At 40.6% G+C, this 17,717-nt stretch overlaps 1 protein-coding gene across 1 annotated transcript in view; it reads right to left on the bottom strand.

Moving 5' to 3' along the window:
• LOC128057571 (phospholipid-transporting ATPase IB-like) overlaps positions 1-17,717 on the bottom strand; it is a 142,694-nt gene that overhangs the window by 90,087 nt on the left and 34,890 nt on the right. Inside the window, exons 10-20 of the mRNA XM_052650030.1 lie at positions 15,269-15,338; positions 11,338-11,465; positions 10,889-11,000; positions 10,414-10,579; positions 8,459-8,580; positions 7,222-7,299; positions 4,552-4,640; positions 3,506-3,581; positions 1,395-1,500; positions 733-815; positions 336-385 (exon numbers count right to left, since the gene is read on the bottom strand). Coding sequence (XP_052505990.1) covers positions 336-385; positions 733-815; positions 1,395-1,500; positions 3,506-3,581; positions 4,552-4,640; positions 7,222-7,299; positions 8,459-8,580; positions 10,414-10,579; positions 10,889-11,000; positions 11,338-11,465; positions 15,269-15,338 — 1,080 coding nt within the window. The remainder of the gene's footprint in view (positions 1-335; positions 386-732; positions 816-1,394; positions 1,501-3,505; positions 3,582-4,551; positions 4,641-7,221; positions 7,300-8,458; positions 8,581-10,413; positions 10,580-10,888; positions 11,001-11,337; positions 11,466-15,268; positions 15,339-17,717) is intronic.

Below are 17,717 nucleotides of genomic sequence, written 5' to 3'. Positions count from 1 at the left end.
GAATAATACTGATCAAGAAAAAGATGTCCAAGATTGGAAGAGAAGTAAGAGGTTCAAAGAAATGATGGCCAAAAGCGAGGAGGAGGATCTCCTTCGGGGAGAAGAAAATCCTGGTAAAATTGAAACGCTTAAGCCTCAGAGAAGAGTGTTCCAGTTAAAACAATGATGATAATGAGGCCCAGACAGGCAAGAACTGAACTGAGATGCAAGAGTGTACAGAAGCTAACTAGAATTTCGGGATTCTGTTTTTAGGTTTTCCTTTACAGCCAAATCTCAGTTGAATAGTCAAAGAAGAACCCTGGAAAATGCACATACAGATCAAAAAGGTGGCTTACCTAGAAAATTCCAGTACATTAAGAATTTCAAATGTGAGTTCTTCTCCCATCTACAGGAAAATAAGACAACATATTCTTACCTTAGGAAAAAAGTATTTGTCTCACAAAGTAACTCACTCTCCCAATCATGAACAAGTTTCACCCTCCATACACATATCTTTTTCAAAATAAAGCCTTCCTGCAAGTCTGATGCGGAGAAGGCATGACGGTGCCCTCCTCTGGTAATAATATTGTTTGCAACCTGGACAATATTAACAACAGTGCTTCCTGTAGCGACAGATTAAGACTGAAACACCTCTCCAATCTAAAATCAGCATGATTAGAAAAATCGTACACATGTGTCTCTGGATGAGCAGGTGCACGTAAACCGCTAGAAAGTATATCAAGTATTACTCACAGCTTCTATGGTGACCGAGTTCGGCATCCTTGCAGTGAAAACAAAGCCAAGTTTCTTGGCTCCTTTCACTAAAGCTGCTTCATCTGTCAATAAAAGGCCTGTATTAATGGAGATTGAGCAAGTGTATTAACACTATATTTAATTTAATTTCTCCAGCAGTAAAATATCCTGTCATTCTTTAGAACTTGGGGTTTTCTACCCAAATGAATTTATCAGTGCTTCTAGGTAACAGACAGTGTTGAGAGTAGAGGAAATCTGGTTAAGTAAGGCCTCGGTCAGTGGGACTAATCCACCAGCCTGGAAATGAAACACTTTCTTCCTGCTCACTGAGGTCTTCTCTGTTCTCCATAACATCAGTAGCACTTCCAATAAATGTACATGGCCTTAACCTGCCCCGTGCCTGCTTACTGACTGTAACCTGCTTCTAAGCCCCTGCTCCAAGACCACGCCCTGCCAGCCTTCTCGGCACTTTGGGGGTGTGTGGGATAGGTGGAGAGTGGGAGCCCCAGAGCTTCAGAGTGGCTCAGAGCTATGTACGAATGCCCCAAACTGGTAAGAATTTCAGGGAAGGAGAAAGGCAGGCACCCCTGGGGATCCGTGATGGCCCGCCTTCCTCTGTGGGCTCATCGCCTGCCAGGCGTTCGCAGGCACACGGCACCTACCTGGAGAGGAGGCCTGGTAGCTTATGTTGTTTCCCTCTCTCTCTGGAACAACAGTGTGGCACACACACAACAGGGTAAGAAATTCCTTTATATACTCTTTCGTGGGCTGTAAGAAAGGGACACAGCTAATGAGTCTCTTCCAACCTGCCCCCTCAACTCAAAAGTCCTATATAATCTGCATATATATAAGTACCAAGTGAGATTTCGCTTCAGGTCCATACAGAGTAAGGCACTGGCTAGAAACCATACCACACATTCAGAATGTGTTTGTGGAGTGGAGGCTGAGTCAGGGGAAGAGGCAGGGGCTAGGGTGACCACAGGGAACAGGAAGACCCTGCTGTCTAGGGATGTTTGTTCTCCTTGGGGACACAGGTGTTCGCAAAGCTGGAGGAAAGAAGGAGGGGGTGTGATAGGGAAGTCAGGGGCCTATTTTAGGGAGGTGATGCCGAGTACACCACGGGAAATGCGGGGCTGGATGAAGCACAAGCTGGAAACAAGATTTCCGGGAGAAAGATCAATAACAGATATGCAGATGACACCACCCTTATGGCAGAAAGCAAAGAACTAAAGACTCCTTGATGAAAGTGAAAGAAGAGAGTGAAAAGCTGGCTTAAAACTCAACAATCAGAAAACTAAGATAATGGCATCCAGTCCCATCACTTCATGGCAAATAGATGGGAAAACAATGGAAACAGTGAGAGACTTTATTTTGGGGGGGGCTCCAAAATCACTGCAGATGGTGACTGCAGCCATGAAATTAAAAGATGCTTGCTCCTAGGAAGAAAGGCTATGACCAACCTAGACAGCATATTAAAAAGCAGAGACATTACTTTGCCAACAAAGGTCCGTCTAGTCAAAGCTATGATTTTTCCAGTAGTCATGTATGGATGTGACAGTTGGACTCTAAAGAAAGCTGAGCACCAAAATATTGATGCTTTTGAACTGTGGTGTTGGAGAAGACGCTTGAGAGTCCCCTGGACTGCAAGGAGATCAAACCAGTCAATCCTAAAGGAAATCAGTCCTGAATATTCACCAGAAGGACTGATGCTGAAGCTGACATTCCAATACTTTGGCTACCAGATGCGAAGAACTAACTCATTGGAAAGGACCCTGATGCTGGGAAAGATTGAAGGCGGGAGGAGAAGGGGACGAGAGAGGATGAGATGGTTGGATGGCATCACCGACTCAATAGACATGAGTTTGAGTAAGCTCTAGGAGTTGGTGACGGTCAGGGAAGCCTGGCGTGCTGCTGTCCATGGGGTTGCAAAGAGTTGGACACAACTGAACCACTGAACTGAACTGATAAGGGGAAAAAAGCATATTTAGATGTTTAAATTAAGACCTAAATGGAAAGGCTAGTTGTGGGTCTGTGTTCACGTGTGTGAGAGCACACACTAAAGGTTGTAGCACTTTCCCAGGACCCAAAATCAGGACACAGGTTCATCGTTAGTGGAGCTTCAAGATAAATGTGGCTCCTGCATCTTGAGTGTCGGGATCAGGGACACAGAATGAGGTCAGAGACAGAAAAAGGACCACAGTAGAAAGTCAGGATTCTATCTGAAATGTGGTACCAGTCCTCAGAAAGGTCTTAAGCAAAGGAAGAACATGTACAGGTTTTACATTTTAAAGATCACTTTTATTTATTTTAATTTTTGGCTGTTCCCCAAGGCATTTGGGATCTTAATTCCCTGACCAGGGACTGAACCCATGCTCCCTGTGTTGGAAGGCAGAGTCTTAACCACTAGTCTACTGGGGAAGTCCCAAAGATCACTTTTATTTTTAAGAAGATCAAGATTTCCCATCAGCTAGATCAATATCTTAAAATAGATAAGTGAAGATATTGATTTGCATGCTATAGAATGAAAGAGTTTAAAAGCAGATAGAGATAGGATTTTACAGATTGCTACATAGTAGGATATTCCTATATGTCTGAATTCATTCACACTCAAGTCAAGGCATAGTTCATACTTATCATGTTAAATCCCTTGCTTACTATTTTAATGCCAAGAACTTTTCAAGACTCTCTCTCTTTTCCTTTTAGGAAAATATATGTATGTTTGAAAGTTATATCGCAATACCCTGTCAACATAGAGGGAAAATAGCAGACTTACATGATCATTCTTAAAGTTCTGCAACAATGCTGGGTCATTGAATTCGTAAGCATCTGAGATGAAACAAGGAGACTGACTGAAGAAGAACAGATAAGATTCATTTTAACTACAAGTTCCTGGTAGTACCAGTCAGCAATAACACAGACCTAAGTGAAATATAGCCCCGTCTTCTGTTTTCACTAAATCACATTTACAACTAGTAAATATTCAGTGTTCTGTCAAATTATAATTCCCTGGTGGCTCGATGGTAAAAGAAATGGCTTGCTAATACAGGAGATTCAGGAGACATGGGTAGATCCTTGGGTCTGGAGAAGGGAATGGCAACCCACTCCAGTAATTCTTGCCTGGAAAACCCTCATGGACAGAGGAATCTGGTGGGGCTACAGTCCATGGGGTCACACAGAGTCAGACATGACTGAAGACACAGGGCCCCGTCAAATTATACAACTTCCCAGACCTCACGCTGCATTAGAAAACGCTTAAACTTGTGTTGAAAATGGTACAGGTATATAGATTTTGAGGCAGAGGAAATTGCCACCAACACAGTAAACTGAAGAATAGATTCTGGGTTCTTCGAAACATGGGAAAGATCTATACAAGGGAGCTTCCTGAGAACTGCCACTGGGGGTCTGAACAACGGGAGCTGTGTGATTGCATGTCAGTGTTCCAGTACAATAAAACGTCCAGGGAAAAGGAACACCAGCAAAGGAGAGAATGTTATCTAGTCACCTTAAGTCTTCTGCACCATCATCACTTTTGCTTGGCAGATCTCTAAGAGAAAGTGAGGGAGGAAATATGATGATCACAGGTTATAAATATAAAACTCTTTAGGAATTCTAATCATGTTTGAAAGTAGATGTAAACCATATTTTAGAAAATAAAAACACTGCAAGTTTTCATTTAAGGTATGTTAAGTTGCAATTTCATTCAGATATAGCTATAGTACTAGAAGTTCAGATAAGTTTTAGAGTAAATGAAGGCTACTTAATTTTGTTAAGAAAAAAAAATGGGAACTTTCAACAGAGTATGGCAATGAAAACACTTACCCATACATTATACCAGCAATGCTGCACTTCTTAAATGTCATAATATTGCAAGTGAGGGTTCCTGTCTTATCAGAGAATAAGTATTCCACCTATGCAAAGAAGAAATACATTTTAAATTTAGCTACATGAAGAAAAACTTAACATGATAAATGACATAACTTAAAATGTATTTAGAGAGACAGCAAAGATGGCATTCTTTCTCTTTAAATCCTCAAATTATATGAATTTTTAGAAAACAAGGATTTCAATCTATGAGAATTCTATCTTTAATATTTACTTCTTTCAGAAGCCATATTCTTCTCTTTGTTTTACATTGGAGATGAAATTCTATAGTAACATGCAAAGTAAACTTCAAGTCATCAAACCTAAGAAATTCAGAAGTCCAAGTTCATTTTCCTGACATAAAAAATCTCATTAAAAGTACCTAGAAAACATTAAGTAGGTAGATTGGTATTGATATACCAATATATGTATACCTCACAGGAGAAAGAAAACCAGACTCAAAGCCATTTTAATCATGATCATGAACATAATGCTCATTTTAAAGACAAATAGAAATTTTGTAGGTGATCATTTCTGTCCAGTGAATACTGCAATGTGGATTTAAAGTTTTAAGATCTTTGCATTATTTGGATAGGCAAGAGGGATGCCAACTATTTGTTAAGTAAAGTCACCAAAAATGATAATAAAAGGCAGAAATTTTCACATATGCTTTCAGAAACATTTGTTTTTATTTTTAGAAACAACTTATTTCTGTATGCTGGTTTTGTATCATGCAACTTTCCTGGGTTCTTTTTTTATTATTTACAGGTTTTTGGTGCAGTCTTTAGGGTTTTCTATACATAACATGTCATATGTCAAAAGAGACAGCTTTAATTCTTCCTTTCTGATTTGGATGCCTTTTATTTATTTTTCTTGCCTAACTGCCATGGCTAGGATTTACAATACTAAGTTAATAAAATAAAAGTAATACAAGTAGCATTTTTTAATGCTACCCTAACAAGTGGAGGCATCCTTGTTTTATTTTTGATCTTAGAGGAATAACTTTTCATTTTTCACTGAGTATAATTTTAACTGTGAGCTTGTTGTACACACCCTTTATTATGTTGAAATATGTTCCCTTTTTAGTCACTTTATTGAGACATTTATGATAATGGATGTTGAATTTTGTCAAATGCTTTTTCTGCATCTATTGCATACATTTCTTATCCTTCATTTTGTTAAAAGGGTGTATCACACTGGTTGATTTGTGCATCCTAAACCAGTCTTGCATTCCTAGAATAAATAATCATGATGTATGATCCTTTATTAATGTTGAATTTGATCTGCTAATATTTTGTTGAGGATTTTTGCATCTGAGTTTATAAGGGATATTGACCTGTAATTTTCTTTTCTTGTGGTGCCTGTGCATCCATGCATGCTCAGTCGTGTCCAGCTCTTTGTGACCCCATGGATTTTTGTAGCCTACCAGGCTCTTCTGTCCATGGGATTTCCCAGGCAAGAATACTGGAGTAGCTTGCTATTTTCTTCTCCAGTGGTATCTTTGTCTATACTGGTAAATGATGAAACCAGGATTCACATTCAGGATGTTTAACTTCAAAATTCTGCCTTTTACCATAATTTATATGTGGCTTCTAATTAATTGAAAGATAGAAAATCATAATCTAGTAAATACATATATAGAGACAGAACAAAAAGTAGACAGAAAAAAGTAACAATTACAAGTCTTTCTTCCTTCAAGTTCTATACAACTGTGAGAGTTGTCGCTTTTTCTTCAGCTTTATTATATTAATAGTATAACTGACAAATAATCTTGGGAGTTTTTAAAACTGAATTTAAATTTGTAAAGATGCCATTGTCATTTAAAAGGCAACCAACAACTGTCTGTTGGTAACTGGGCATCATTCCCGCCTTTCTATTGTAAGGCAGGGTCTAGAGGCCCCAGGCTGCATTTGTCTGGTCTGCAGATTAGATTCCACCATTGAGAGACATTTTCAGTGACATCCAGAAGCTCTGCTGCTTCCCTTCTGGCAGCTGTGGGCAGATGCATGGGTTTGGCCAGTGTGAAATTTCACAACAGCCTGTGGATGCTCCCCTATGAGTCACCTGCCTTAAAGAAGCAGAAACCTGGCCATCCCCCAGATTCCAGGGTCCCTGTGGTTCCCTGGAAGCTACCTGAAGCCCTGGGAGCCCCCAGCAGCTTTTCCTACCTGCCCCACAGCTCTTTCACTCTTTCATAAGCACGTAATAACCTGTATCAGGTGTGTTCCACTTGTAACCCATTATGCAATAGTATTAACAATTGGAACAAATTATATTTCTAAAGCTTCACAAGGGTGTCACATTATCTATGTGCCTGCTCAGTTACTTCAGTCATGTCCAATTCTTTGTGACCCCATGGACTACAGCCCGCCAGGCTCCTCTACCCATGGGATTTCCCAGGCAAGAATACTGGAGTAGGTTGCCATGCCCTCCTGCAGGGGGTCTTCCCAGAGAGAGAACCTGGGTCTCTTTCATTGCAGGCAGATTCTTTACCACTGAGCCACTGGGGATGCCCCATATTACCTCTAGCCCATGGCTAAATCTGGCCTTTCAGCTCTGCACACACTCTCCCTAGACCCACTCCTGTGGCGCTCCTGTCACACTGCCCAGCCCTGGAGGGGCCCTCACCTGCCCAAGCTCTTCATTAAGATTGGATGTTCTGGCCATGGCATAGACATTATTTCCCTTAAAATGCATATCTTCATCCTGAAAGAAACAAACAAAATAGCCAAGCCACACAGACAGAACTAAGCTTAAAACTTCTTCAGGAAGTCCATACTGCCACTGATCTTCTGATGTGCTTGACATTTATAAAGAATTCACAGTGGAGAGTCCAGAATACTTGGTTTGGGATACATATATGCTAGTTTTTCACATGGGTTGGCAGAGTCGATTCAGGAGAAGCAAAGCCATGTAGAAACAAAGGTCAAGGTGATTTGGAAGATGCGGCTTTCAATCCTGGCTGTGCCTCAGGCACGCTGTGTGGCCTGAAGTGTGTCTCAATTACTATGTCTATCAGATAGGGTAGTAACGGGGACCTCCCTCCTGGCACTACTCAGAGCTACTGCAAAGATCAGATGAAAACATATGTGAGGGCACTTTGTCTAATTTTGTGGTTGCTAAAATAATACTCCCATTCAAATGATGGTAGTTCATCAACATATTGGAAGGATCCTGTTAAGGTGACATCCAAAAAGAATTTTATTTCAAAGAAGAAAGCAACACAACATTGTAAAGCAATTGTCCTCCAGTTAAAAATAGAATAATAATACAGATCAGCAAATGCAAACTACTATGAATTACTGTGTGCCATATGCCTGAAACTAACACAATATTATAAATCAACTATACTCCAATAAAAAAAAAAAACAATATGAAGACAAAAAAAAAAAAAACTAAAAGTGACAACCCTACACACAGATTTGAAAATCTGTTCAGTCACAGCTGACAAAGTATTAACTTCAGTCAATGCATGGTTGTCACCTAAGAAATATTTTTCTTAATTTGAAGGAATGCTGAAATGCCATTGTTTCTGTCATTCTTGCCAAGCTCTGTAAATCTATTGTAAGTCTATTGGACTCTCCATTGTGAGTATCTTAAGTTTTAATGGTGGACTGTTTCTCTACACTTGCTACTAAGCCTCTATCTCTTAAATATTTCTGATTGTCTGGAAAATATATATATATAGGGAAAATGTTGTGTCCTCAAGAGTGAGTCAAAGGCGTCCAGGCACTGCTCAGTCAGCCTTGGCTCTTGGCCCGTTAGCTGCACTGGCCCCACCACAAGAACTCACTCACATTGATTCTCGAAACCAAAGCCATAACCCATGAGAGAACTGTCCTAATTTCCTGAATTTACTACTCACCCAGTTTATAAACAGAGCCTGAATGTATTTCACAATTTCCAGAGTGACCAGTAGACTAATGGGGATGAGATTGTGGTATAAGATGATGAATACCAAAAGGTCAAACCCAAAGCTGTGATAATCTGTGGGAGAAAAATCAGAGGAACCACGTTGCGGCTTCAGGCGATATCTTTATTCATCTGTGTTCTCATTATTACTTTTTAAAATTGTGGAATTTTTCTCCATGGAAATTATTATTAAGAGTATAATTAAGTGGACACAGATATAAAATAGTTTTAAAAATATTAGCTAAGTACCAGTCAACCATGCAATAGAGTGCACAGAAGCATGGGGATACAAGTTCTAATAAGACTTAGATCCTGCCCTCAGAGAACTTCAGATGTAGCTTGAGAAAGTGGGATGAGTCAGGAACTACAGCAGGACGAGCTCTGTGAGGTGTGTAGAGGCAAAAACACAAAGTTGGAGGCAAAGAAATGGGTCTTGGAAAAGGTGGTGAGCAAAGCATTGAAGAGAGGAAATTGCTAAACACAGGAGATGAGGAGGGGGTGATGAGGAGGACCTTTTAAACTGCCTGTAACAGTAGGTTTGAGGGCTTCCCTGGTGGCTCAGTGGTAAAGGACCTGCCTGCCAATACAAGAGACCCAGGCTTGATCCCTGGGGCAGGAAGATTCCCCTGGAGAAGTAAATGACAACCCTTTCCAGTATTCTTGCCTGGGAAATACCATGGACAGAGCCTGGTGGGCTATAGTCCATGGAGTTGCAAAAGAGTCAGACATGACTTAGGGACTAAAGTAACAACAACAACTGCAGATATGAAGCTAAAGAGATAATTATTATACTGACTTTTTAAAAACCAGGGAAAGAAGTAAAAGATATTTTACTTGAAAATATCTAGAAATTGTTCAGAGGATCTATATGTACTGCCTTATATTTGTCCTCCTGACAACTTGCATCTCAGCTGCTGCCGCCAAGTCGCTTCAGTCGTGTCCGACTCTGTGTGACCCCATAGACGGCAGCCCATCAGGCTCCCCGTCCCTGGGATTCTCCAGGCCAAGAACACTGGAGTGGGTTTCCATTTCCTTCTTCAATGCATGAAAGTGAAAAGTGAAAGTGAAGTCGCTCAGTCGTGCCCGACTCTTAGCGACCCCATGGACTGCAGCCTACCAGGCTCCTCCATCCATGGGATTTTCCAGGCAAGAGTACTGGAGTGGGGTGCCGTTGCCTTCTCCGTTGCATCTCAGACTTACACATTAAATTTACATAGTTGAATTATGGGAGGAAGGAGTTCTAACTAAATACAAAGGAAGTTGTAAAATGCTCGCAAACAGGTCCTCTCAGGGGAAGTTAGAGCAACACAGAATCCTCACGTGATAGATTAGAAAAGGTGGAAAGATGTAAGATGGTTTACTCTGAAAACACAGAAAGACAGAAACAAAACTGCTGAACTTTTCATGCCAAATCACTTTAAGTTCTCCTTTAAACCTCTTACTGACAGAAGGCCACTCTGGCCGCTGAGTCCCCTCGGAGCTCCTTGTCACCACTCACTGTACATGGAGCCCTGCAGTGACTGAAGGAGGCAGCTACTGTCCCGTTTCAAATGAAGAAAGCAATCCTCAGGGAAGTGAACACCTTTTCCAAGCCTTTCTGGTGACTACACGACAGGTGCAAATGTGTGGGCCTCCTCCATCTGACTCAGTCTCATGCCTCTGCCTGCCCCCTCTCTCTGCTTCATTCCGGAACGCCAGGATTACATGACACTGGCAGGACAATCCTTCCCGAAAAATCTTAAGAGGGAAATGTTCTATTTCTAAAACTCATTAACCTTCAGTGTCTGAAAACAAACAAATAAAGCAAAAGCACCAACCTCCAGTTAGAACGAGAGCCTTCCCTTTTAAATGAAACCATGGAAAGTAACTTACAAAAGTGGCGTTTTCCTCCCATGCTCTGACACTTACCTTTCTTCCCGAGGTACCAGGGCTCTGCTCTGTATCTGTCTTTCCAGTATATGGCTCCCACACAGCTCACCAAGGACATGACCAAGAGCAGCAGGAACAACACCAGGATCTGCATGTTGGTCACCTTCTCTACCTTGGATCTCTTGAGGGGTGACTTGACCGCATTCTGCATGATAGCAGGCAATCACACACCAAAAAGGACCAAAAATAAGCAAGACAGGTGAATTAGAGTTTGATGGTGAAGGAGGTCAAAAACTGCAATGGCTAAAAAGTACGACATCTTTTGCCAAATCACAGATAGACTGAAAGTGTGTGCATGGTTTTCCACCTCGCTTCTTGGAGCATCAATCTCTAGTTCACAGGAAACATATCCACATAGCAGATCTATCATCTCAAAGTCCAAAGTCCTAGGGTTCCTAAAAACACAAAATGTTGTGATTTGAGGCAATGCTATTTGTCACCATAGATTATTTACCTGCATGAATTTAGTTTCAAATCCAGTGTAAACGACTATGCCCAGGATCCACTCAGTATTTTTAAGCTGTGTGCCTCTCAGCAAGACCTGGTCAGGCCCAATTGAAATAGGGCTAAAAAAATTAAGAGAGTATTAGTAAATTACCACAGAACTTTTTCTTTTCACAAGGCAAAACAAACCTAGACTTTCACCATATATATATTTCCTTTGTCAAGTTCAACTTTCTGGACAAATAGCAATAAAAACAAATGTGTCTTCAAAGAAAGTATCTATTTCTAAAACAGCACAGGAAAAAATTGCTTTGTTATCCATTTCTCACCGTTTCAAAGATATGTAGGTTAGAAATTTTAGAGAGTAAAACATTCTTTGTACTTAGAGTGACTATAAAAGTAATTGTCAGGGAAGATTAAGTGGACCAAAAAATGTTTGAGAAGGAAAAAAAATGATACCTTTTCTGTTTTAGGTACAAAGTTCCCATGAAACTGTTGAAATGAAAATTAGGCTCTTCACATTTTATTTTTCCAGATAGGCTTGACAATTGCTTTTCTGTTTTCATGGTAGCTGTTTCTGATAAAGCCTACAAAATAAAATCAAAGGAAAAAATGAAAACAGAATTTTTACAGCAAAGGTCAGTGTCTCATTATTGTTGTTGTTCTGTCCAACTCTTTGTGATGCCTTGGACTGTAGCCCACCAGGCTCCTCTGTCCATAGGATTTCCCAGGCAAGAGTACTGGAGACGGTTGCCATAATGGCTAATAAAAGAGTATTATGAAAGTCAGTGTCTGAAAATGTATTGTACTTACCAAACAAAAAAAAATTTATATCAAACGTTAACATAAACTTTGCTAGAAGGCTTTGCCATACCAACATTTTGCAAATAATTTTAATGAGGTCAAAAGAGGTATGAAAGTTAAGTTTCTATCGCCTTGAAGTGAAATTATAATTATCACAATCAAACACCATATAGTATTTGATAGATTTATGCCTACAACTGATGATGCTCAACTGTGGATCACACTCTGACTAGCAAGGACCTAGAACAATGATTCCAAACTTCTCTGTGCATCAGACTCACCTGGAGTCATGTTAAAGTACAGATTGCAGGGCTGTGCCCCCAGAGTGTTTTTATTCAGTGGATCTGGGATAAGGCACCAAAACTTGCATTTCTAACAACTCTAACAGGATGGTGACACTGCTGATCCAAGGATCACACTTTGAGAATCACTCACCGAGAAAATGCCTCATTTCAATGAGATGATCTCAGCCTTCCAGAGAGAAAAGGCAGATCACCTCCAACAGAATTTGGAATCAAATTGTCATTAGTCTAACAATAGGAAATACTTAAAGACAGAGGATTTTATTTGTAAGTACTTAATTAAGAGAACTTTAAATCTAGAATGTTACAACTTTCTAATTTCAAATAAATGTGAAAGTTTAGTACAAATATTCTCAGGCATGCATACAAAGTCTTAAAAGTTTTGACACTCAGGGACCTACACTGAAACAGTTTGGGATGAACTTCTGTTAACAAAAGATACCTTAAATAAAGTCTGAAAGCAAGTTACCAACTTGAAGAAGACATTTGCAACACATATAACTGATATACCTATTCTTATGTACTGAAAGTGCATGAAGAAATTCTTTAAATCAGAAAGAGAATAGAATGAAAAGTATAATGAAAGTGTTAGTCACTCAGTCGTGTTCAACTCTTTGTGACCCCATGGACTATAGCCCACCAGGTTCCTCTGTCTATGGAATTCTCCAGGCAAGAATACTGGAGTGGGTAGCCATCCCTTCTCCAGGGGATCTTTCCCAACCAGGGACTCAGTCAGGTCTCCTGCATTGCAGCAGATTCTTCACTGTATGAGCCACTAGGGAAGCCCCAACAAGAACAAAGACGTCTCTGTTCTTTTTTTTTTTTTTTTTTGGTCTACTTTTTGGGTATTTTCTATTGTGCTATCTTTCAATTCACAGATTCTTTTCTCCAGCCCTTATATTCTGCTGTTGAGCCCAACCCCTGAGCTTTTCTCATGTGGTTGGTGGGTTGCTTTGGGGGTTGCTTTGTGTGTGTCTGTGGGGGGAGGGGGGTTAGTTATTGTATTTTTAAGTTTTTAAATTTTCAAATTTCCTTGCTGAGACTGTTTCTTTGCTGAGACTTTTGTTTCAAGCATTTTTGTCATTGCTCATGAAAGCCTTTTTTTCTAATCTCCCCTGTAGTGTCTATGTCAGATAATGCTTACATTTTTTGTTATTTTGGTGTTAGCATCATGGGTTGTCATTTTTCATTGAGTTTGAGATCCTTCTGGTTTGGGGTATGGTGAATAAATTTTGACTGAAACCGGACAGCTTGCCTGTTACGTGTATTATGTTACATGATACTAGACATCATTTAAACCTTAGCTGGCTTCCTCTGGCACCTCTCTGACAGGGCATGAAAGTGCTGTCTCATTACTGTATGATGGGGGATAAGCAAACAAGTTGCAAACTTGACCTCTTTTGATGGCCAAGTTGAGGGGGTGGTCAGGTATAGCTGGGCAAGGGTGAGAGCCCTGATCACCATGTAGACCTTCAACAACACCTCCCTGGCTTAAATGGGTTGCAATGCCTTGTTACTACTGTCCACATGGTCTCCTAATCCTAAAGGAAATGAACCCTGAATAGTCATTGGAAGGAATATCTTTCCTATCTCCTGGAGTTTGCTCAGATTCATGTCTATTGAGTTGGTGGTGCTATTTAACCACCTCATCCTATGCCACCCCCTTCTCCTTTTGCCTTCAATCTTTCCCAGCATCAGGGTCTTTTCCAACCAATCGGCTCTTTGCATCAGGTGGCCAAAGTATTGAAGCTTCAGCATCAATCCTTCCAATGAATATTCAGGGTTCATTTCCTTTAGGATTGACTGGTTTGATCTCCTTGCTGTCCAAGGGACTCTCAACAGTCTTCTCTAACACCATAGTTCAAAAGCATCAATTCTTCAGTGCTCAACCTTCATTATTATCCAACTGTCACATCCACGTGTGACTACTGGGAAAACCACAGCTTTGACTATGTGGACCCTGAGATAAATGAGGCCAAAGAAAGAACAGGGAACTAGCCATCACATTGTTCCCAGGGTCCCAAGGTTCTGCTATCTGGCTTCTTCTTTCAGTTTTTCAGAGTCTTATGTTTGTTTTTTATATAAAAGCCAAAGTCTTTAGTTGTACTTAGCAGGAAAAAATAGGTAAAACAATGTCTACTCCATCTTTGCAGAAACAGAAGTCTGTAATCGAATTTTCAAAAAATCAGGTAGGTACCAAACTATTACCATGATTAGCACTGAGGACAAAGGTGGGATTTGGAAAGTGACAGAGGCAAAATAAACTCATTTTCTCAATTACTTTTACAAAGATGATAGATTTAACAAATTCTAAACCCGTTTTCTATTTTCAAATCAAATTAAAGTTTGCAGTAAAGATAGCAACAGACATGCAAATAATCAAATATAAAACCAGGGACTTCCTTACTTAAGCAAACTAACAGAGCAAAGATCAATGCCCTTTTCTCCATTAATGAAAAGATAATTGAACACTGCCTCTCCCCACTCTTAATCACATGCTAATCTAAAGTTCAGATGGTAGTTTTAAAAGCAATGATATATAAGATCACCCAGTGTTCATTTATATTCTCCTTTAATCTGGTTATGGACAACTTCCCTGGTGGCTTAGCCAGTAAAGAATCTGCCTGCAATGCAGGAGACCTGGGTTCAGTCCCTGGGTTGAGAAGATCCCCTGGAGAAGGGAATTGCTTACCCACTCCAATATTCTTGCCTGGAGAATCCCATGGACAGAGGACCCTGGTGGGCTACAGTCCACAGGGTGCCAAACAGTTGGACATGACTGAGCGAGTAACACACTTTGATCTAGTTATATTTATTCAGGACAGTTTTATCATCAAATCACCAGCAGAAATATCAAACTCAAAACAAAATGCATAAAGGTGTGTCATCCTTTACGACCTGAATTTTATACAATATGATTTTTCTTGCAGTAGTGAGTGACACATTCATGTAGTTCTCACTTATTCTTTTGAAAGTACCTTCTAAATCTCATGAGAATAAATTACATCCATTTATTAGTGGTGAGACCATTTTCATCATGAAAAAAAAAGTAAATTTTCTACATGACAAAACTTGACACTGTGGACTCAAGTATAAAGTTAGGAATTAGAAAGACATCTCAGGACTTCCCTGGTGGGTCAGTGTCTGAGACTCTAGGCTCCCAATGCAGAGGGCACGGGTTCCATCCCTGGTCAGGGATCTAGATCCCATGTGTTGCAACTAAGAGTTCAGGTGCTGCAACCTGGACCAGGTGCAACCAAATAAGTAAATAAAGGTGCCTTTACCTGCCGTATTTTTAGATTCGTCTCTCCATCCAGATTAGATGTTGCAACAAAACATGTTGCCTGAGGTTCACTAAAGAAAGTAAAATGAATAATACTGAATCAATATCTCTCCAACAAATTAATTTCCCAATAACTGTAACCATGAAATATGGTCTACATCAGTAAGGATTCTTCAGAACTGAAAGGACCACAACAACTACCTTGCCAGTGGATTTCAGCAGTCTAATCCTACAAGCCCAAGAGTCCTAATCACGGAGCTGTCAGGGAATTCCCTAAGGTTGGTTTCTGTGTAGAAAGGAATTTCGCTTTTTGCTATGTGGGTAATCAGTTCCAAAACATTACTATTTAACAGCCCGTCCTGTTACCACTGGCTTCCCTGGTGGCTCAGATGGTAAATAATCTGCCTGCAATGCAGGAGACCTGGGTTCGATCCCTGAGTTGAGAAGATCCCCTGGAGAAGGGAATGACAACCCATTCCAGTACTACTGCCTGGAGAACTCCATGGACAGAGGAGCCTGGCAGGCTACAGTCCATGGGGTCATAAAAGAGTCAGACATGACTGAGCGCCTAACTCTAACTCTGACTCCTGTTACCGCTGAAGCAGAATGCCACCACTGTCATGCATCAAAGCTCCAACATGTACAGATGTGTTTCTGGATTCTCTATTACCTCCCATGATTCTAGTTTTTCTGTTCCTGTGCCAATATTAACCCGTCTAAACTGCTGCAAATTGAAAATCATCTCTTTAAATGAAGTCAGAAAACTGCCCTCAAATTATTCTCTTCTAAATTTATTTTTAATTGGAGGATAACTGCTTTACAATGTTGTATTGATTTCTGCCATACATCAACATACATCAGCCATAGGCATACACATGTCCCCTCCCTCTTGAACCTGCCTCCCACCAACCCATCTCACCCCCTTTAGGTTGTCACAGAGCACCAAGCTGAGCTCCCTGTGTTACAGAGCAACTTCCCATTACCTATCTATTTTACACATGCGTGCTAAGTTGCTTCAGTCACGTCTGACTCTTTGCAACCCTATGGACTGTAGCCTGCCAGGTTCCTCTGTCTATGGCATTCTCCAGGCAAGAACACTGGAGTGGGTTGCCATTTCCTTCTCCAAGGGATCTTCCCAATGCAGGGAACAAACCCACATCTCTTATATCTCCTGCACTGGCAGGTGGGTTCTTTACTGCTAACGCCACCTGGGAAACCCCATGGTAAAGTATATATTTCAAGCTCCTCTCTCAATTCATCCTACCCTCTTCTTCCCCTGCTTTGAGTTTGCTCTCTATGTCTGAGTCTTTATTCCTATTCATAAGTGCCTTGACTGTTCTCAGCCCTTTGCTCTTCCAAATACATTTATATTAACATTGTCTTTGACTTTCTGTATCTTATGATGTCTTGACATCTTACAAATCGTGTTGGCTGGAGAGAGACTGCAACTCTCAAGGGCAATTGATCCTTAGAGACAGAGAAGGGCTTTACCAGGAGTGTGCCTTCACGTGCAAACAAGCCAATCCCGAGTCTATGCTCCCTAAACACTTACTTTACCTAACTTTCACACACTTGTGCCCTAAATCATCCCAGGGCCTGGTACTTGGCAACAGGAGACCTATAGCCCAGAGCCCAGCAGAATAAGCCAAGACTGTTGTTGCTGTTCAGTCGCTAAGTCCAGTCCAACTTCTCGTGACTCCACAGATTGCAGCAGGCCATGCTTCCCCGTCCTTCACTATTTCCTGGAGTTTGCTCAAACTCATGTCCATTGAGTCAATGGTGCCATCCAACCAGCTCATCCTCTGTTGACGCCTTCTTATCCTGCTCTCAATCTTTCCTAGCATCAGGGTCTTTTCCAATGAGTTGGCTCTTAGCATCAGGTGGCCAAAATATTAGAGCTTAAGCAATCCTAAATGGTTCACTCTGCCCTACCCTGAAATTCCTCCAGAAATCTCACTAAAGGCTCTGATCTCGGTTTCCTCTCTCTCTCATTTCTGCCTGCTGACCAAATTCAATTCTTCCCCTTTGACCCTGCACGGCAGGGCATCTTTCCTTCTCTTGGGAAGTATAATGACTCCTCTCAATGGCATTGAATGTCATCATTCAACACCTCCACAAGCTCAAATCCCACAGGTACAAATTGGATATTTATAATCAGCTCGTCGATTCCCATTAAAATATGTTTGAGATTTTGATTGGAATGGCAGTACGCTTTTAGATCAGTCTGGCGGGAATTGACATCTTTATAATATTGAATCTTCCTATCCAAGAACATGATATATTTCTCCATACATTTAAGTCTTCCATTAAGCACTTGCATATGTTTTGTCAGATCTGTTCTTAAGTACCCTATCATTTTTGTTTCTATTGTAAAATATATCCTTTTGTTACATGAGAATAAAACAAGATAATAAGTGTAAAATATTTTAGATTTGTTGAATGTCTATAGA

The sequence above is a fragment of the Budorcas taxicolor genome, chromosome 12 (genome assembly GCF_023091745.1).
Source record: "Budorcas taxicolor isolate Tak-1 chromosome 12, Takin1.1, whole genome shotgun sequence".
NCBI classification, from domain to species: Eukaryota; Metazoa; Chordata; class Mammalia; order Artiodactyla; family Bovidae; genus Budorcas; species Budorcas taxicolor.
This window is presented reverse-complemented; position numbering and strand designations above follow the sequence as displayed.